Genomic DNA, 22315 nt, shown 5'->3' on the forward strand with positions numbered 1-22315 from the left:
GATGAAGATTCGTGCCAAACGCAAGAAGCATTTGCACTTACATTAGGAGTGACTCAACCAGCAATTTCACATCGCTTAAAATCGTTGGGAATGATTCAAAAGCAAGGAAATTGGGTTCCATATGAACTGAAGCCGAGAAACGTTGAACGCCGATTTTTCACATGTGAAATGCTGCTTGCCAGGCATAAACGAAAGGGTTTTTTGCACAGTGTAGTCACTGGTGATGAAAAATGGATAAATTACGATAACCCAAAGAAGAAGAAATCATGGGGCCATGCTTCAACATCGACAGCCAAGCCGAACATTCATGGGAAAAAGCTCATGTTGTGTATTTGGTGGGATCAGCTAGGTGTCATTTATTATGAGTTGCTCAAACCGAACGAAACCATTACTGGGGCTCTCTACTGAACACAATTGATGAGATTGAGCCGAGCACTCAAGGAAAAACGCGCCCACTACTACTCCAGACACGACAAAGTTATTCTTCTGCATGATAATGCTCATCCACATGTTGCGGCGCCGGTCAAAACCTACTTGGAAACACTCAATTGGGAAGTTTTACCCCACCCGCCGTATTCACCAGACATTGCTCCTTCTGATTACTACCTGTTTCGATCGATGGCGCATGGCCTGTCTGAGCAACACTTCACATCATATGAAGATACCAAAAATTGGGTCGATTCGTGGATAGCTTCAAAAGATGAAGCGTTTTTCCGACGCGGTATCCGTATGCTGCCAGAAAGATGGGAAAAAGTAGTGGCTAGCGATGGACAATACTTCGAATAAAACATTAGGTACCGTTCTTTCACAATAAATGCCCAATTTTTGATAAAAAACGGCGGAAACTTATTTATACTCCTAATATTATGCTCACGCGGCTGATTTACGAGGTCGCGCTTGCGGACGTACATACGCACTCCTGAACCGCCAAAATAAACAATACAAATGAATAATAAGAAGAACAAGAAGCGTTTATTAATGTCCTATAGAATACAGAACAGAATACTGTGAAAGATGTTAGATGGAGCAATCAAGAGATACATCCGTACGCGCCGACAGCTCACATCCAAATCGGACAATCTTGTTGTCAGACAGACGAATGCCTAATCGTCTCGGCAACGCATGCTCTTCGCTACACTACGGGCGTCGGCATAACACTATATATTGCTTAAAAGGTAGAGACTTGCTCACCGCCCTCACCCTTCTAGCAAGAGTAGTTGCTTTCCCTAACTTCTCAAGACTTTTTATAACTATGTTAGATTTTTTGGACTATGCTTTAAAAAGATATTGGCTATGAGCGAGAACCTTTGTCTAAGCGGTTGTGCTTTGTCTTCGTAACATAACGTTTATTGACGTTGAGGCCATAGTTTTCTGAATAATCTTATATCGTAATTTGAGCTGAACAAAAAGTGTAGATTGGTTATCAAATGCAAAGGCCTGAGGCCATATTCTATAGAGCTCCTGAAAACGACCTTATGCACGGTAAGCAGCGTCTGAGGGTGAGATTTTTATCAAACGCCTCATTGAAGCAATAACCCCGGCTATGATTTTGCCCCCTTGTATGATTGTGCCAAATGTTCCTTGCCTCCCAACTTCATGTTCAAAGTGACTCCCAGAAATCTCACAGAACTTACTATTTCAACTCTTTGCCTTGCAATGTGAACCGACAGAACATCAGAGAACTGCAATCTTTTGCCGGAGAAAATAATGTGCTCAGTTTTGATTATAATATTTAGATAATTCCTTTATTGTCTAAATAAGTATACATGCTGTTGAGCGTGTTCTAAAGAGATTGTGTGACCTTAACTATTGAACTGGAGGAGGAATAAATAATTATATCATATTAGCATATTGGAGGATACGAGTGTTGACATCTAGACAATCATTTATATCCTTGAGATATACTGTGAATAGCGTAGGGCTGAGAACTAAATCCTGTGGGATGCCTTTATGTACCAAGTAAGGCCCGACCAGCTCTTCGTCCACCACGAAGTGGTTTGCTCTCTCCGACGTAAAACCCCAAATGAACCACTTCATCTTGATTAAAATTCCGATGTCCCTCAGATCATCTGCAAAAATACCTGGTACTTCGCTGTCAAATGCACTCTGAACATCAAGAAAAGTAGCGACTGTAACCTTCCCCTTATAAAGAAAGCATGCACTTAATTATTGATAATGATCAGACTATCGGTGCACAAATGCAAGGGTCTAAAATCCATTTCGGTCATTAGAGAATTGTCGTCGATTCCAAATACCAATTTAGCCTCAGAATCATTTTTTCTAGAATCTTTAGTAAATATGGTAAAAGTGAAATCGGCCTGAAATCTTTTCCTTCCGGTTTGGGAATGAATATCACCAACGACCAAAAGGGGGAAAAAACACTACGTGATTTAAGTTAAGATAGATTGTACATATCTAGCAAATGGTCTCGATACATGTCAGGCATGGTCAAAATAATTTCTATTTGGTCCAACCTCGGAGCCGAGTTGGAATTAACACTAGTCAAAATCATGCGAAGTTCGTCCTTGGTGAACGGGGGTCCAAGCTGCTCTCTACAGCGCTCTCCTCTTGAGTTTCCGGATCCGTGACTTCTGATACATTATTGCCAAGTTCAAGATAGAAATCCGAAGTGAGCCTTTTTCTGCTTTTTAGCTTTAATTCCAGATGTCTGATGTGAGTTACTTACCAGTTCGCGCTTCATAAAGGTTCTGATGAGCGACCAGATCTGCGCAGTTGGAGTTTTGGTACTGAAAGTGCCAACTAGAATCCTCCAATCTTTTCTGTTTTGCCTTTTGAGCACCTTCGCGCACAACTCCTTCAGATGAGCGTAATTTTCTTTCGTAGGCTGCTTCTTAAACATTTGAGCTGCAACTGTTTGTGAGAAGTAACAACCGCTTCACATTCACTATTCCATCAAGAGGCTTTGCCTGTTTCTTCTGCGAGCGGAACTTGTTTCTCCAGAGGAAAAAATTTAAAATTTAAAAGAAAAAATTTTAAATTTATTAAAGAAAGCACTCACATGCGCTTCCTTTAATAAATTTTAAATGTTTTTTTAAATGTTTGTACTTTTCTGAAACATCCTTTGACATCAGAAAAAAATTCGGAAGAAGTGACATACAGATCGATAGTAAGCGACCTCAATTCTTCCTTGCCTAACTTTAATTTATATTAAAATTGGCGGACTCTATCTACCTTACCGCCTATGAAGACATTAGATAATGATCTAAATTATAAGGATCCTCTTTCGTTTTCGAACTAGTAGTCAATGCCAGGCTAGATAAAGCCACTGATAGGTCGATGACGGACTTCTTGCGTCCCAGCAGCTGCATCAAAATAGGAGCGTCATTCAAAATTACGAACTCATGTTTGTCCAACTTCTTGTTCAACATACTACTGTGATCAAAAAGTAAGGTGAATTTTGTTATAAAATAAAAAATCTTTATTTATTCATCAAAATCAATTTGATCCCCTTCAAAGTAATCCCCCTCCGATACAATGCACTTATGCCAACGTTTTTTCCACGCCTCGAAACATGCCAAAAAGTCGTTTCCCGGTATAGCCTTCAAAGCGCGCAGCGATTCACGTTGAATCTCTTCAATAGATTCAAAGCGGTGTCCCCGGAGCGGTCTTTTGAGTTTGGGAAATAGCCAAAAGTCACACGGAGCTAAGTCAGGTGAATAAGACGGTTGCGGAACGATATGAGTGGAATTTTTGGCGAAAAACTCACGAAGAATCAATGCCGTGTGAGACGGCGCATTATTGTGATGCAAAAACCAGGAATTGTCTTTCCATAAATCCTTCAAAATTGTTTGAACTGAACCAAATGAAATGCCAACCATATCGACAAGGTCTCTAATTGTCAATCGACGATTTTCGAGCACCAATTCCTTGATTTTCTTCACGTGTTGCTCATCAATTGACGTTGATAGTCGTCCGGGGCGTTCCAAGTCATCAGTACGTTCTCTGCCTTCTTTGAAGTCTTTGTACCACTTATAAACATTTTTCTGCGACATAGTCGATTCTCCGAAGGCCCTCTGCAACATTCTGAACGTGTTTCCGCAGCCGAAATTTCATTCCGCAAACAAAATTTAATGGCACTTCTTTGCTCAGCAAAATCAGACATTGTAAAAATCGCCAAAATCACTTTTAGTCGTTTAGAAAACACAAGCGTAACTATATGACTAATGATGACATTGACATGAAATTTGCCACAGATGTCATTAACAGTAGTACCAACATAAAAATAAAAAAGTTTGCTCGAATCGATTAGCGCGGAAAGTTTAAATTAAAAATTCACTTTACTTTTTGATCACAGTAGTATGTCCTGCTATATCCGCATACGCACAATGCCAGTTGTTATGGTGTGCGTTTAGTTCACCTACAATTAACACATACTCAGGCTTGTTAGCAAAATTCAGCAGCGCGTCCAATGTATTATAACTGAGCGGATAACGCTATTCGAGTCTATAAATACAGGGTCCGGCAAAATGATCTCCCACATTTTAATCTTTAATAAAAACGCCATTGTAAATGCTATTTAGATTTTATTTTTATTAACTGAAAATGTATGCTATGCCATTTGTTTTTATTGAGTTTTGAAAATTACAGAGTCCAAGTGGCGACCATTTTTTTCGATACACATTCGAAGCTGATTTCTAAAAGTTTCCATCACTCGAGCAGTAATTTGAGGCGATATTCCTGTAATTTCTTGGCGTATTGCTGCTTTCAATTCGTCAATGGTTCGGGGGTGGTGTTGAAAAACCACTTCGCTTTCAGGTAGCCCCAAAGGAAAAAGTCGCATGGGGCAAGATCGGGTGAACGCGCAGGCCACCCAACGTCTCCACGTAACGAGATTACGCGTCCTGGAAACATTTCCCTTAAAACGTCCATTGTCCTTCTTGCCGTATGAGCCGTAGCTCCATCCTGTTGAAACCACACATCCGGATGTTCAAGTTCTCTAAGTTTTGGTTCCAAAAAATTGCGTAGCATGTCGACATATCGATCGGCAGTTACGGTAACCGTCACGCCTCCCTCTTAAAAAAAATAGGGACCCCAAACGCCAAAAGATCCAACAGCACACCAAACGGTAACAAATGGGCTGTGAAGTGGCCTTTCATGGAGCTGCCGCGGATTCTCTGGTGCCCAGTAGCGAAAATTCTGCTTGTTCACACAGCCAGACAGATGGAAATGAGCTTCGTCACTCGTTATTAAAAGAGCATTTTGTGGGATGTTTTTTCGATAACGAAGGCACGATGCTCGCCCGTCCAATTCATGACGACAACTGAAATGGCAAGGCGCGAGCTACCAACCGACTACGCTAAGCTCCCCCTCTCTTCAGTGGTTCGGGCACAGTGGCGGTGCAAAATGTGGGAGATCATTTTGCCGGACCCTGTATTTATGATCGTAATGATGTGTGTATCAAGCTATAACTTAACTCTTTAGATTTCTCACGAGGGATGTCAAAATAAGATCTAACGTATCAAACTTCTAATCTTTTCTCATAAAAATAGCAATTCCCTCTCTCGGTAATATCATTTGTATATGAGATGATGTACTAAACTTAGTCACATCTAATTATTAGAAGCGTTTCTTATAAGCATACAGTGTCGTATTTGAACAATAGGGACTTGGGGCAAATTGCCTCGGCTAAACTTTTAGATGGTTTCTTTATGTTTGTCGTCTCTGTTGTGATAAAAATGAAGAGGTTAAAAAAAAGTTAAAAAAAAAGTGTACCCGAATAACTACTCGAATTAGGAGGACTAGTGGACTGAATACCTGATGAAAAGAACCTAATTAAGCTGTTAATGAGGAGAGCAATATACAGTCCTTTGTCCTGTCTTACCACACACACAATGCAAGCAATAATTCTCCTATTAAGTTGATAAATGAGTTTGGCAAATCGGTGGAGAGGGGGGGGGGGGTCACTGTCCTCGCCCTGAGCCAATTTCGACAAAACGTATCGAGGGTGCCATTCATCTTCCAATCTGCCATTAGGATACAACAGGCTTTCTTTGCGTTCCGTCTCTAGATTGGTCTCACCGAGCGCTATATACCCACGACGAGAGTTGACATCCAAGCGTCGATAGAATGAAGAAAAGGGACGCGATGAGTTCGCTCTAAGACGACTAATTATCTCTTCAAGCGGTTTTTGATGCGACGATCCACTTACCTTATAACCGAGGACGTCAGCATACCAATCAAGGGCGTAACTTACATAATCGCTTAGCATGACAACAATTATCTGAAAAGCGCAGTTTGAAAAATTCTACACGTCTAACATTGACGTCCTCGCATTCGCTAAATTGATCAAAGGAAAATTGTTAAAATCAAAGCGTGGATCATCCGCAGGCGAGGCTCTGCTGTTGTTGCTACTGTATCTTATTCTGTGCATTCTTTAAAGAGATGTTTTCTATAGCTGCCAAATGTAGCACCGCTTTATGATTCTGAATCAAAAGTCAATCATGTAACATGCCAACCAGATGCCCTCCCAAACAGTTGTTATATCTCGATTGAGATTTATGTGGATAATCTGCATCATTCTTATGTACCTAATCTTTTTTTTCAGTAGACGCAGCGAGCGTCACCCTTGCATGGTTTGCCAATATAAACAACCCTATAATAATTGTAGCAATTAATAATATTCTTGAAGCTTTCACAGGTGCTTTCTATATAAAGATTATGCGTTTCGCGGGTTTTCTCCGTGTTCAGATCTATTCTTGGAATGTCAACGTTTTGTGAACCTTGCAGTCCACTTTATCAGGGCGAGAAGCAGCCTGATAGCTGTTCCTTCGGGCTGTTCTTTTTTATATTACGCTGTTTATTGGAGTAATGTGGTGGAGGGGGAAGAAGAGAATTGTGGGTGGGGGGCTTTATATAGAAAGCATCCATGGAAGCTTTAAGAATATTATCAAATACCTTTACGGGGAGAGTATCCTTGCTAAAATAAACACTTTCAACAAACTCAGGTCTTTCATAGCCAAGAAACTATCAAACATGACATTCCCAAAACGCTGTAGGGATAATAACATAATCCCAAAGTTCCTACAACTCACGGATCACATAGGAACTCATAAATCCAAAAACATCTATCATAAAACCAGCCCCATCCTCATCAAAGAACGAATCCACTTCACTAAGTCACAAATAGTGCAGATCTTTCATGTAACTTTTAAACTCCACCTGTTTCTATCCGCCACGTTGCGGCATGATATGTAACAAACACTAGATCGTATTATACGAACAAGCCATAAAGACCATCACACAAACCTCTAAAAAATAGAAACAGAAATATATAAACCTTGTCCCTCACAAAAATCCACGATCCTGATTACTTGACGTCAAGAACTTATCTAACAAAGACCTGTCTCAAGACACTATATCTGTACTTGCCCTAACTTTGCAGTAGTATCGAAAAAGGAAGAAATTATCAGCCAAATAGAATCAACCGATCAGAACAAGTAGATAATATCCACAACCAATTTTTTCCAAACCCTCTTCATCAAACATTACTAGACAAGAGCGATTGACCCTCCAAGACCTGAATAGGAACACAGACATCATTCCAGGCAATACGACAGATGTCATGGACACATCAGACTATAAGAAAAAGATGAAAAACTTTCTCTCAGACAAAGTATACAAAAAGATTGACAAAGATTCAACTAACACAATCGCATAGAACACCAAGATCCCAGAGAAAAACAACATTTCCAATAAACCCAATTGACATTAAAACCTACAAATCCTCTCCCATTAAGACTATACGGATTACCAAAAATACACAAACATTTCTCTTAGACCGATTGTCAGTGCCATACATTCCCCGACATACAACTTATCCCGCTTCCTAGCACAAACATTACAACCCTTCATTAGAAAATCTGAATCACACATAACCAACTCATCAAACTTCATACAAAAGATCCAAAAAATCCGACTACGTCCCACAGATTTGCTTGTAAGTTTTGACGTAGAATTCCTTTTCACACAAGTCCCAATAAAAAACATAATAAACATTATATTAATTAAAAATAAAGGCTTCACATGAAGTCCTTTCCAACCTCATCTCGCTAATAGAGCATTGCTTAACAACCACTGACTTTTCCTATAACAATTTTATGAACAAACTTCAGGAGTGGCAATGGGTTCTTTTATTTCTTCTGTAATTGCCAACATTTTTATGGAGCATTTTGAGAAAGAGGCGCTCAAAAAAATACCCAAAAAACTAGAAGTTTAGTTCCGTTATGTAGACGACGCATTCGTGATATAGAGACACGGCAGAGCCGAACTCTGTAAATTCCTTATTTTCTTCAATAATCAACATCTAAATATCCACTTTACTATAAACATAGAGAAAAACGGAAAACTTCCCTTCCTAAATATTTTTGCCTCTAAAAAAGCTCTCGGTACCTTAAGCCATCAAGTGTACAGAAAATCAATACACACAGATAGATACCTACATGCCGAGTCGCATCACCACCAAGCACAAAAACAGTCAGCAATCAACTCATTTGTATACATAGAGCTTTCACTCTCATCTCTGACAAAGAATATCTACAAACAAAATTCAACTATCCAAAACTAGTCTTACAAAAAAATAGACACTACAAAAAAGACATAACCAATATAATTAATAAACATGCAAATAAGACAACGGTCTCTGACACACAACCAAACGAAAAGATCCTATCCATTCTCCCATATGTCAAAGAAACAACAGAGCGAATTGACAAGATATTAAACAAACACAATATTCAAACTATCTTCAAATCACCCAAAAAGATAGGACAAATCTTATGAAATTCTAAAGATCAAGAACCTACACTCAGCTCCGCAAGAGTATACAAAATATCTTGTTTCTGCGGGCAAGTATACATATCAGGAGAAACCAGAAGAATAGTCAATCTACGGATAAAAGAACACTAATGATATCAGGCTACATGATATCGGGCTATATGATATCAGGCTAAAATACGTCACACAGTCGGCATTATCAGAATACAACATCGAAACAGGACATCAAATACTGTTTGACAAAACAATCACGATAGCCAACATTACATTATACTTTCCAAGAAAGTATAGAGAAACCAAAGAGATACAAAAACATTCTAACAATCTAAATAGAAATAATGGGTACAACATAAATAAAATATGAAAAATCATTCTCCCGATTATTGAAGACCAACCAATTTCCTCGACCTCTCTCCTATCCCATCCACAATTCTCTTCTCCCCCTCCCACCAAACAGCTCCAACAAACAGCATACAACATAATATAAAACAACATAATATAAAAAGGAACGGCCCGGAGGAATAGCTCAGTATCTGGCTGCTCCTCGTCTTGATAAAGTGGATTGCAAGGTTCACGAAACGTTGACATTCCAAAAATAGATCATCACGGAAAAAACTAGCAAAACGCATAATCTTTAAATTGTAACAATTACGCACTCTAGGGATGTACACTAAGACCTTGTACTTAATCTTAAACGGCACTACCTATTTAAGGAAGTCGTTACCCTTCAAACTTAATGCACGATGGGAGATACATAATCTTACCGTTGACTTTAAACATGCCTATTAAACCTTGCTACTTCTGCTATTTTGATTGAAAATTCAATAAAGAATTTAATTGTGTTAGTATATACTTGCGGAACGTCCTTAATGACATCCGTTCTATTCTATGTCATGGAATGAATGCTTTAAGATTATGTTTTGCTAAGAAGGAATTCTTTAAAAGATTATTAGCTGCTGTGTATGTACTTAGCTCTTGTACCAGAATCTTATCCTTACCTATCTTTTTAATTTCGTGAATGTTGTCATTGACTATTTCCATTACCTTTCCCATCACCGTAGGATATAGAGTCACAGGGATATAGAGTGTCGAATTCTTGTTTCTGACAATATCATATGTATGTCCACAATATAAGGAAGGAGATTGCATAGATGTCGCCCGCTCTTTTGTTTAGCGCACACTTGACGAATTTGCTCTTCCAGATCTTCCAGAAGTATTAGGCTGCGCATACGCCAAAGGTCACGCGCCGGCGCTCTACGCAGAACCAGTGCCAAAATTAATTGTCGTAACAGTAGCTTTCTTGGATTTGTTGTGGCTTACCATTGGATGCTTTATCTAGAGCTTTAGTGGACCTTTTCTTCGAGAAAGATCCAGGGTCTTTCTCTCATTCCATATTCTCAGCATCAGAATGAGCATCCGAGTGATCCAAACTTGTAATGTGTTGCATCAGCCTTGCAACTTCAGCCATAGCCACTGCAGTGCTGGTATCAGATTAGGATTCTGTGTCACCAGGGAGAAGAGATAAAGAGGCTTGTTTTAACAGAGATTGCCTTCTCTCAAATTTATTGAATTGTTCAAGAGTCACACGCGCATTAGCAGTCTAGGAAGGCGAGGAGAAACCCGAAGTCGAGTGTCTAATCCCACCTTCTGTGGAAACCAAAGCACTTCTAAGCGAAAAAAAATTTTGTGTCCTTCTAACTATTATGTACTAAATTAACTAAATTTAACACTAAATTAGTGCCTTAGCATCAGCGAGAGCACAAACAAAAAGGGGCAAAGCTCAGATCGTCAAATTTACAAAGCAACGCAAATGCAAGACCGCGAAGACATGTCCGCACAGTTCGAGGCGCCATGCGCGAATTATATTGCCCGTGACAGAAATTTGAATACGAGGTAAATAATACTGATAGATATGTAACCTAGCGGTAAACGGAAGAACTATGATCCGATATAACATTTCCATGCCATATTTCTGCTGTGTTTTTGCTGTTACTTTTTTGCAGCATGCTTAATTTTGACATGATTTCGCCCTCATATCATGCAAGCAATAAATTTGATTTCTGATATTTCCCAGCTTAACATAATTATATCATGTTATGCTCAGTTTTGATTTAGTTTCTGATAACGTATTGTGTCAGTATGTTTGAAATGTACTGGCTTTATGCCAAGAACTTCTGCTTAATCTTTGAAAAATTTTTTATAATATATTTTCATATTGGCATTGCTCGTTTTTATTTCTATCGACACTAATTGAGATGGCACATCATGTTCGGTTATTTCCCGAGTCCTACTAACATAGTATGTAGCCTACAAATAGTAATATATGATCTCAGCAGACTTGGCTGTCTGGACATTTGATTGGCATTATTTTGCCATACATTTAGTAGCTATTATCAGACTCAGAGGAGTCAACCACTACTAAAAAAATGTACAGTAATTGTTAATTATGGCAACACACTTTATTGCTAATATTGCTATTGTATTGTTTTTTATGTATTGTCATATATTGCGCGCAATATTGCCAAATATTGTTAAAATATTATTATGTACTGCTACGTATCACGAAAACCTCGAAAATAACATGATCATGACGATCAACTGCAAAATCGATAATTTAGTGCAACTACATTCAGAAAGTATGTACTTCGTAAGATACGTTCATTGTATAACATGATGATGAGAGCAACAAATATATGTATAACATGTATTGTACACACAATACACATACACATACACACGCGCGCACACGCACGCACACGCACACGCACATGCAGCCTTTTGCATGGGTTATCATGAACTAAAAGAAATATATAGATTATAAACCAATATTGAAATGTAGATTTCATAAATTAGAATTTATCTTTGTGGCACAGTAATAACCATTTTGAAGAAACTAAGTTCTCAAACAATCTTTTAAACCGGTTTTACTGCTTCATATTTTTTCTCTACATATCCTACAAGCAGAGATATTATTAAATTTCGGGATTTTAACTTTTCGGGATATTGTCTCATATCTAAGATTTCGGGAGTACGTCTTTTCGGGACATTGTCGTAGTTTTCAATGTTTGGATCTTTTTTTTTCAGGACTTTGCATGTCCTCTAAAAAATAATTTTTATTTAAGAAAATTTTTTGTTACGTATTAAAAATATATTTTTTTATTTAAGAAAAGTTGCAAATCTATATAAACTATTCTTTTAATTCTATAAGCAAGAAATATAACCAAAACACTTCTTCAAATCAAAGAAATCGAGCCAATAAGTAATAAATAAATAACAATTTTACCCATTTGTGATGTCACAGTGACAAATTTTTGCACTGCATAAATGTTGCATATACATTTTATCTCAATACATAATTGTTATATAGCAATTATGTCTCGCCGTTTCGTATTTATAATAAATCATATCACTGGTATGTACTCGTATTATAACTACTATAGGTAAATTTAAGAACATTTTCCTTAAATTCACATAACTTTTGATATAACTGTTACAAGTAAAAAAATTAAAACTATGTATGAGTTACGTGTTTCAGATATATCTGTGTTTGCTGAGGTGAATCATAGCGGTATATTTGCAAAATTAAATTTAGAAAGAAATTTCAGTAATTAAGAAAAATATTTCAGCTATATAATTTAAAAATATATAATTGTGCATAAAGGAATATTAAATTAATCTATATCATGTGCTTATAAATGCATAATTGAGACGGTATAAAAGCACGATTCTACTTAGGATCTTTTTAATCTTTTTTAATATAATAATATTGATTGTAATAGAGAAGTATTGCAACATGTAACTTCTTAAAGACGTTACATAAATTGATTTGTACTCATTTGTGTATAATAAACAATAGCAAATTATTTTAATTTTTATCAAAATTTTGTAATTCAGCTTTTATTCCGCCCATTCTTTCAATTCTTCTTAAATTATGATGCAGAAATATTACAACACGAAATATACATTTAGCGTGGCAAAATTTTAAGTAAATAATTGTATATATTTGATGTTATGTTATGTATATATATTTATAATATCATATTGTGCAATATTTTCACAATTTATTTATTGCGATATTGAATTATAAAATGATTAAAAGTTAGAATTCATGTAAAATTTATTATTCAGATAAAAAATAGATCTCAATTCTCAATCACTTTCGGAAAGTATGTACATTTTTTTTTAGATATTTAGAAATATATAATAATAAAATAAAACTTATCTGACAACTGATAATATTTGGAAAATCGAAAAATTTTTTTTATTATGCAACTGAATAATTAGTTGAATTAATTGAATATCCGTATTTTTAAGTCGAACTAACAGCGTAATAGATGCGTATGTACCATACATATACGTTCGAGATTATTTTTACTCAGAAGCAACAATAATTTATGCTCCCCGATCCTAATATTCCATTTTTTCTTCTTGCGGGAAAGGAAGAAAATGAAATTTATATAAGTTAATGATTAAGATAACGGTTTCTCCACAGGTATGGTTTCAAAACAGACGGGCAAAGTGGAGAAAGCAAGCTCGGTTACAATTGCTGCAGGATGCGTGGAGAATGCGATGCTTGGGTTTAGGAAGCGCTACGCCGCTACTTCTCGGCCGATCACCCTCCGGTGGTCTCGAGAGGATCAGTGACGCATCTTCAACTTCTCCGTCATCCTCATCAGCTTTCACAGGCTCGCCGAATACGACTGACAAATTAGCTGAGATTGGCAGTCCTGTATCGGTTTGCAGAGATTTTCGAATCTTGCCTTCACTGCCACCTGGGTAAGCGTCTCGAATACAGAAACATATTTTTGATAAGTATAGAGGGTGATTCAAAACAACCTAGGTGTTCCTGAAAATACGTATTTCTGACCTAATTCGAAGATAATTTTTCCTTTATGAAAATTTTATCTGAAACTTAGTTTTTAAATTACAAGAAGAAATAATTAGCGCATCACAGACCGCGTACAGGAAACGGGCAGGAGCGGCGCTCATGATTAGGCACGGATAGAGATCCTATAATCAGAGTTTGATGAAAGCGGGCAATTTCTGATTAGTTCTCAACCTTGGTCCATTCGGTATTCTTTGGACAACTTTGTATACTGTCAAAAAACGAGTGTGGAGAAAAGAAAGAAATAGATAGCTACAAGCAGATGAGTAAAACCTGTGTCAAAAAGGTTAGAAATCGTTCCGAGATCTTGAACAAAGAAAAAATTAACAAATTACAATTGCATAATTCGGTCAATTGATCAACTCGATTGATTTCTTCAAGTATTGTTGCCACGTATTGCCTGTCATGTATTTAAATACTTTTTGTATATGCGTTCATACAAGAAAGCAATATCTGTTATCTTTTTCTGTACGCCATTTTTGGTCCACATTCGTCAAACTTTGATTATAAGATTTCTAGACACGGACGCTTTACGCGCGAGGCGCATACAGATCGAACGCATTCACACGTTTTTATAAAAACACGTTCGTTCTTTCTTTCCCTTCTGTCAGACCTCTTTGACTTTCATATATTTTAAATATGCTAATTTCATTCAATTATAAATTAGAATGATGAAATTAAAATAAATCTTGAATTCTTTGAGTATTGGATTTTTTAATTATACTGATAAAATTATTAAAGAAATGTAAAAGAGCGAAATTAAATAATAATTATGTACGATAAGCGTTATAAAACTATTGACATACAAATCATATACAATTATTTCAGTACGTTGAATTCTAAAAGCGTTTTTTACAATTTGATGTACTGAAATACCTGTTATACTTAATTAAAATATGTTTGTGACGTAAATATTGTGCTGTGTTGTTGTGTACGGACTTACAAACGTGTTTCTTTCTTCGTATGATTTTCAGTCACCAAATAATCAATCATTTGTGATTGTTAGTTATTAACTGATAAATCGATTAATAAATTCCTCGTTTTATCAAGTGTAATCGAAGTGTGTTAATGTTGAAACGTAACACAATTTATAAAAGAAGAATCTTATCGTGGAAAGATGTAGCTTGATACGTACTTAAAAGATAATTAATATTTGAGGAAAGTGAATTTACAGTAAACAGTTGTATTGAGCACAGCTATTACGGCATCCAAACTTATTCCTCTGTCTATTTCAAAAAGCTAGAGCAAAATGGAATCATTGAACATCTACAAGATAATAACAATTTTATAATTAAAATAATAATAAGCTTTTAAAATTTGTTTGAAACATTTATAACTCTTTGACTGCTACAAAACGCGATCGCGTTTCTCATAAAACTTCTATAAGTAATAAATGCTACAAGCGCCATAGCGCAGATAAAATTATTAGAGAAATTAGTAAATGTTCCCCTTTACATAGCCAGCCTAAAATGACCTCCGAGTGACATTGATTTTGACCTTGATCCTCAAGAAGGTCAAGGTCATTGACCTTTTCCGTCGTTCGTTATTTATTAAAAAGTTATTAATGAAAACACTCTTATGAATAATTAGTAATTTTTGAACACATGGTACATATTTCAGCAATATAGTATGAGTTTTGCTCCACGTAAGTTGATATTTGTACGTTTGTATTAGGAATTTGAGAATAATAATATTTTGGAAAGGAAACATTGTTATTTGAGTATATTGTAACAGTCCTTTGTCTGACTTGGTAGAGTAAAGATGCTTTACGATTTTTTTCATTTAACAATTTACAATTATAAAGATCTTCTAAACTATTTATCTCATGGTTAGGGTTAAGTTAGGTTATTATATACCCATGAGTATATATACGATTTTTTTTTTATTGCGTAAGGAGAAGAAAATCTTCACATAGCCCTCTCCCGAGGAGACCCAAGAAGGTACGCCCATCGGGTGAGGGAAGACGTCTAGGCCCCGAGTTGCCTAGATGTGCCAGATTCAACTACTCCGTAATCGCGAAGGATACACCGGGATGGCCGCCTACCAGATTAAAAACTCTCCCTTTATCTGTCTACGTCCCTATTTGGGAGAGTTTCGGAATCGCGACGAGCGGACGCCCCCAGGCAGATAAGCCTGAAAGCATCCATGACTCGTAAGGATCTAGGTCATCCTATAGTAGAGGCCGGCATGCCTCCTTCTTAGCCACTCCTCCAATCTATAAGTTATTGCATCACTAACTGCCACTCTCGGCGCGTCCGGGGGGGAGCGAAAGAAGATGATCGCCCCATCTATTCAACGCACGCTTGTACTCTACTTGCTGTATTGCGAGGACAGCTCGCAATGCAACGAACCCGTCACTTCGAATAATCTCTCTCCTGCGCAGATACATTCTTCGAAATCGCTCTACAGATACCGGAATGGGATAACCTTCGCCTGTATGGCCGCGGCCTCGTGCGAAACTATCCGGTATTTCCTGATCATCTTGAGGGCCAGGATAACGTTACAGACGGGCAATGTCCCTGCAAATATAGTACATCTGTCCTTCGTCACCGTCTGCGCCCATACCAACATAGGCTGGCGTACACCCGCCGCCTGCACTCTCCAAGGCCACTGATATTCGCAGTTAACCTACTCAAGGCCACGGCCATCGAAAACAACGGGCAAATGTGGTTCTAATAATAGGACCAACTACCGAGATCTTCATGATGACGTATCGATGATCCGAAAGAGACTCATGCTCCGTCGCTACCCGCCAACTGTGACGCCCTTAAGCGCGAGAGTGGAAGCCCAAGAAATATCCACCCAAGAGTCATCCCGAGGATGTACGCAGGTTGGAACAAATCCCCTATTAAACAAGTTCAGCCCTATTCCGGCCGCCCAATACCACAAGTCGGCAAGGACCCTCTGTTATTGGGCTGACCTCTATCTTATAAGAGGAAGCGGGCATTGAAATCGCCTAAAACAAAGACCGGACGTCCCCGACAGCCCGCCACATGTGTGCCTAGGCCGTTAAAGAAGTACCAAAATTCATCAAGGATCCTATTGAGGGAGAAATAACAATCACATTTCTCCCCCATTCGACTGCCATGAATCCTTTCTCCCAAACATAGGGAGAACAGGAAGTTTGGTCCCTCGTCTACTGTCATGTAATAGCAGCAATGGGCGAATCCTCACGCGATGTTATCCACATGCCATTCTCGGGGATCAAACCCAGTGATCGACCATTAGGTCGATCCGTTCTTCCTCACAAACCCTCGCAGCAAGGTCCTGCGCGGGTCTCGACTGATTCACATTTATCTGAGCGATGCTCATAAGTGTCGATGACCGCATCCATCGTCCATGTCCGCCGAGGTTCTCCGATCAGCCTTTACACCATCCTCAGTATCCCACCCCGCGCATGACCGTTAAAGGAAGGGCAAGTTCTGCCTCTCCCCCTCTCGCCCTGTGATCTGACTTCAACCCGCGCTCCAAACCGGGCAGTGAGGCCGGGTTCTACACAGTGCAAGAGCATGGCTCAACCCCCCCCCCCACAATTAAAACAACATTGACTACGATCAATGCCGCTCAGACAAAAAGGTCTGGTGTGCCTAATCGCCATGCACCTGAATCATTGGAAGTGTCTTCTGGCGAAGGGCACCACTCGAGCTATCGACCATCCAAGCCTAACTTTGCCCGCCTCCGTAAGTCTCACGATCCCGTTTACCGGTCACTGAACTCAACCGCATTGAGACCTCCTTGGCGAATCGTTCTAACGCAAACATCTTCACGAGACACCATACTCTCAGCGGGCTGCCCTATGGCATTTCTTATCTCGTCTGGCTCCATCGACTGATCAACGTTAATTAGCCGGAATTCCGCGCGCCTAACAAGGCGAACACAAACCGGACTTTATTCTGTTTCCTATACAAGTCTCTTAGCCGACCAACCAATGCATCCGTCTTTATATCGGAATCCTCACCGTATCTCGATCAATAATCCCCCAGACTGAGCTTTCCGAATCTTAGTGTTGGTAATGCCCAGATCCGATTTCAAGAGAAATGTTTTTGCAGGCATTACCGCGCAGGCATTATCAGCTCCGCGTATGTGGGAGCTTTTGACATAGAATTATCACAGCCGATGTCTTAGGAACTAACCTTAGAAGCATTCAGACGACGCAAGCCTCTCGCCTGTGCTCTTGCAGGCCCAGAGAATCGATTCCGACTAGTCCTCTACCCCCTCTCTCTGGGACACTCACAGTCGGTACCAACATAACACCTTTTTTCTTCTTCATCTTTTCTCTTCCCGGAGATTTCCGTCCAGGGTTGGTCTCCACGATTGGGACTAGAAGATGGCCAATCCCTCGCCTCGTTGTCTCCATCATATTCCCTGTGAAAAATCGCTGGCTTGCTTATTACGATGCGGCCCTAGTATCCATTTTTGAGAGCAGCGGAAAGTTCTCCAGCCTGTTGCCGAGCCTGCCACCCAACGAAGGGCGACAAACAAAAGGGATGAGAGTATTTTAGATTGAGGACGAGAGACTCCCGCATAAATCAGAATTCTCTCTAACGGCGTGTTCTGATCTGCAATCAATAAAGAAGAGGTCTCGACTTTCCCGCGAATCACATCTCTCTTCCTTATTTTCTCTCGTAGGAATCTCATTTTCGACCTCAATGAGTTTCTGTCTGCTTTGAGGATATCAAACTCCTTCCTGAATTTGATAAGCTCCCTTTAACGCAGCACATCTATTCGTCGCCGCCTCATTGTGTCCTCCAGCTTGCAGGATCGCCGCAGCTAACTCCTAAAGGTTCGCGGCACTGCCTCCTTAGCCACATTGTATAGCCGACTATCATACGCCGTTTTAAATCCTATTTGATAGAGGTCGAAACCCTCTGTGCCTCGTCTACTGCGTCTAAGAAGCGTCTCCGCCATTATCGATATGTGTGGAACAGCTGTGTCATTTCTTCCACAGCTGTTTTTTGTTTCGATAATCTGTCATCCAATATGCATTCGACTAATTCGTGACGCCTCTTCACCGACGACGAGAATCTCGATGACTTTGAAGATCTACTCGTCTTTGTTATATCGAAGAAGTCATCTCTATCTAAGTCCTCATCCTCGTAGTTCATCCTCGATGAGGACATCTTAGAGAGGGAGTGGGAACCGGGAGCATTGCTACCTTTCTTCTTTCTCTCCCTCTTTTTTCTTCGAGATCTGTCCATGCGCTCTTTCATCTCCATGGAATCGGCGAAATATCCACAATCGACTCCGTCTTCTGCTTATCCATAAGCAGTGTCCGGCATGGAGACGGGAGAATTTATTATATTGTCCCCTTGCGGCGATACACATAATTGCATCAACTTTGGCTAGATCTTAGAGGGCTGCAACATTACATTATTTACGGGGAATACCAGTAGAAGTGCTAGAAATTGCACTCACTTTTTCCAGTAACACTCGCGGCATCGTAGGTCCCCCCTTGACCTCAAGTTCACTCACAGGTGTTCCACTCTTGCTATCATGTATCCGCGTCATAACAATTCTCGAGGATGTCCGTCTGCTTGTCTTCGGTGTCAAGAATCTCGAACTCTCGGGAGTGCCGCACTTACCCATTGCACTTACAGCAGCTCCGACGATAACCGTATCGACTGCGGGGCCCGTCGAGAACCCCGCAGTCAGCCCCTCGCATGATGACAATCGCCCAGAAGCGGGGACGTTACCCCCAAACGTTACGACCGTGACAGGGATCCGACCACTTGCCGTATGTTATCATTTTCCGAGCTCATGTCTATAACGTTATAGATTGAAAATAACGTTATAGAATGACGTTCGAGCAAGAGGCTCGCCTGCATACCCCTCGCCCAGCTCCTAGCCCAGTCCGCACGGTTGAACGCAGTCGGTCCGTCAGTGGCGGAAACACTATCACCAATCGCTCCTCGCCATGAGGTAACCATAAGGCAACATCGCCGATAATAAATAATTAAAATACTACTCACCATTTGAAGATCATTTAAACTGTCCTAGGAGAGGAAAAACACGACGCAAAATTCTTCCCAGGCGGAGATAATCCACGCCCTGGTAATATGGTGGCATACCTCGTTCAGAATCTCTTCCCCTCTCACGAGAAATCCTCTCCTGATAGATGGGTGAGATAGAGGTCCACATCGTTTCAAGCAGAGGCTCTCATTTCTTCCACACATGATTCCCCGTCACTACACTATGTACATAAGGTAAATAAATTTACCTACACGTGGATAACTACCTCGGACCGCGCGCGCGTCCGGGAACACAAGCTCACTCGCAATGCGAGCCGGGCTTCTGACATTTCTGACGCGGGAGTTTCACTAGCTCATCGATGTCACATCAGCAAGCAGCGGACATCAACACGTAGGCGAACGACGCACACGCAGACCAGCGCACCCACTAAGGTACTAAATCACCGTTACTTCACTAATACTAATATGTCCACTAAAACAAAATACACAAAATCCACTTTCTATAATATCCGTTCGTAATAAAGTCTCTGGACATCAAAGTTCGTATGCATTAACGCACGATTGTCAGTATCTCTCGACTCTCCCCGCATGGCCACTGTTGGGTGGTTCACCCATTCATGTCATAGCCGCGCACTTCTGCCCACGAGACAGGGGGACTCTTTTATAGAGGGTCCAAAAATGACTCGCTGTCCGAAAAATTGGGTGCAATCTCGGACGCTCGATCTTTTCTAGTGGTGCACGGGAAGAAATTACGAGAGCTCAAGCACCGCGGGTTTGCTATACTTGTAATGGAATCATATCGCGACGCGTTTGAAGGGACCGGATCGCATCGAAAATGATCCCATCCCTTGCGGAGATGAGTATATGACCTAACTCTAACCCAGCCATATACCATGGTTAGGGTTAGAGTTTATATATTTATGGATATATAATAATCTAACCCTTTTTTTCTGATAACGGAGGGGAAATGCGCCGTGTGCTTTGGAGAATCCAGGGTTATGTGAGACTCGCACCTACTAAAACCCCTCCGGGTGTCCTGCATTGGTCCTGATTCAAGGGTCTCCAGGAACGCGTGCAGCATACCTCCAGGGACTCCTGAAACTTGCCGGAGATGGTCGCCGACTCGTACCCGCCGGGTTTTTTTTTTAATACCGAGTACCCTGCGCGGGTGTGCCATATTGCCATATGGGTAGGGAAGGAGACACTGTCTCTCTTTGCCCTTTCCCTGTTGTTATGGGAGATAAGTTGGGATCGCCGGTCCCTGCCGACTTCTCCAACCCCTTCCCGCCTGGGAGTATGAGAACGCCCAAAGAGCGGGACATCCTTGTGGGAATTGAGCGAAGGGGGGCAGCCGTGCGTAGCGTCTAGCCGTCCTCCAACCGTCGTTAGGTGAAATCGAAATTCCCCCTCCCCCAGATCCCTAGTAATAGTGAGGTCTGGGGACCCACAACTCTACGGGCAGAGGGAGAGGGGAAGCAGGCACCGCGTGTCCTCTCAGCCTCGCCTGTGCCCTGGTGGGACCGTCACGATGTGGTCGCTGTCCGGCCGCCGGACGTCTTCTTCCTCTCCCTCTACTTTATCCCTTTCCTCTTTCTGCGGCGGGAGCTACCGGGACGACGTCGGCAGCACCGCTGCGAACCTCCGTAACCCAGGGCCCTACCACCACTATCTCCTTCTAGTAAAGGGGCGTCGTAAGTCGCCTTCTCTCTCTCTCTCTCTCTCTCTCAATCTCCTCCTTTTGCAGAATGACCTGCTCGCAGGAGGAGAGACCGCCGGCAAAGAGGTCTTCTCTCATTTGTCAGGACTCCGTGCTCCACCGCCTACGTTGGGCAATGTTTGAGTGTGTGTTGCGCAGAGTCCTGACTCGCCCTGCAGTGATGGCACTGTATCATCAGTTCCTTCCCAATTCGACACAAGTACTCACTAAAACAACTGTAGCCGATGAGCACCTGTGTTATTCTGAAGAAAAATTCGCTTCATTCCCTGTCCGCCCATTGGTCTAGGCAGGGAAGGACGGCCTCCAAGACCCAGATACTGGTGTCCAGCGGGTTATCCTCCAGGCTTCATTTTCATTCCTGGAAGGGAAGTGAAGCCTGTGGTCGACAGCCCCGGGGGTCACGGTGCCCCCTTCCCCCCAGCCTAATGGCTCTCACCTTGGCATAGGTTTCTGCCAAGGCGTTCGCCATGTACTCTGCAGGAGAGACACCCGCCAAGACTAACTATTAATAATAGTATTAATGTTATTCTGTATCGTTACCTTCAAACTTGTGCAATGTTTCGCCGTCAAACAGACTCCATTTCACGAATAATTTTCTCATCGCAATGTCCATCGTTGATCTTCTATCACATTTCACACATTTGTCACCATATTGAAAAATTGGGCGCATCGTCATGGTGAGACCCGATGTGTTCCGACTATAGAGCTTATATTACTGGAGGGGGAATACGGACTGTGAGTCGGGCTGTGAGCAAAACTGAGAGACAGAAGATGTATTTATACTTTCCACTTATTGCTTGGATAAGTCATTCCCCTTCTACGTAGGCTGCTGGAAAAGTTTCTGCAAACAATATGAAAAAAAACATGTAAAATTCGGTAAATGGCTTTATTGTTTTTCGAAGTATTCGCCTTTAAGATCAATACATTTTTGCATACGCTCGAACCAATTTT

The 22315-nt window shown here is 40.6% G+C and overlaps 1 protein-coding gene across 1 annotated transcript; it reads left to right on the forward strand.

Annotated features, from left to right (window-relative positions):
* Positions 1 to 6993: 6993 nt before the first annotated feature.
* On the forward strand, positions 6994 to 15834 carry LOC108746635. The gene is made up of 3 exons (XM_018483536.1): positions 6994 to 7161; positions 13286 to 13569; positions 15594 to 15834. The coding sequence occupies exons 1-3, from the start codon at positions 6994 to 6996 to the stop codon at positions 15832 to 15834; spliced, it is 693 nt and encodes a 230-aa protein (XP_018339038.1).
* The last annotated feature ends 6481 nt before the right edge of the window (positions 15835 to 22315 follow it).

Source organism: Trachymyrmex septentrionalis, unplaced genomic scaffold, assembly GCF_001594115.1.
Source record: "Trachymyrmex septentrionalis isolate Tsep2-gDNA-1 unplaced genomic scaffold, Tsep1.0 scaffold183, whole genome shotgun sequence".
Classification (NCBI taxonomy): domain Eukaryota; kingdom Metazoa; phylum Arthropoda; class Insecta; order Hymenoptera; family Formicidae; genus Trachymyrmex; species Trachymyrmex septentrionalis.

Excerpts from the sequence above, each read along its gene's own strand:
- LOC108746635 (XM_018483536.1), top strand. The coding sequence starts at position 6,994 with ATGACATTCCCAAAACGCTGTAGGGATAATAACATAATCCCAAAGTTC. Across the intron at positions 7,162-13,285 it reads AAATAGTGCAGATCTTTCAT|GTATGGTTTCAAAACAGACG; the intron begins GTAACTTTTAAA and ends GTTTCTCCACAG. Across the intron at positions 13,570-15,593 it reads TTGCCTTCACTGCCACCTGG|CCCTCTCCCGAGGAGACCCA; the intron begins GTAAGCGTCTCG and ends ATCTTCACATAG.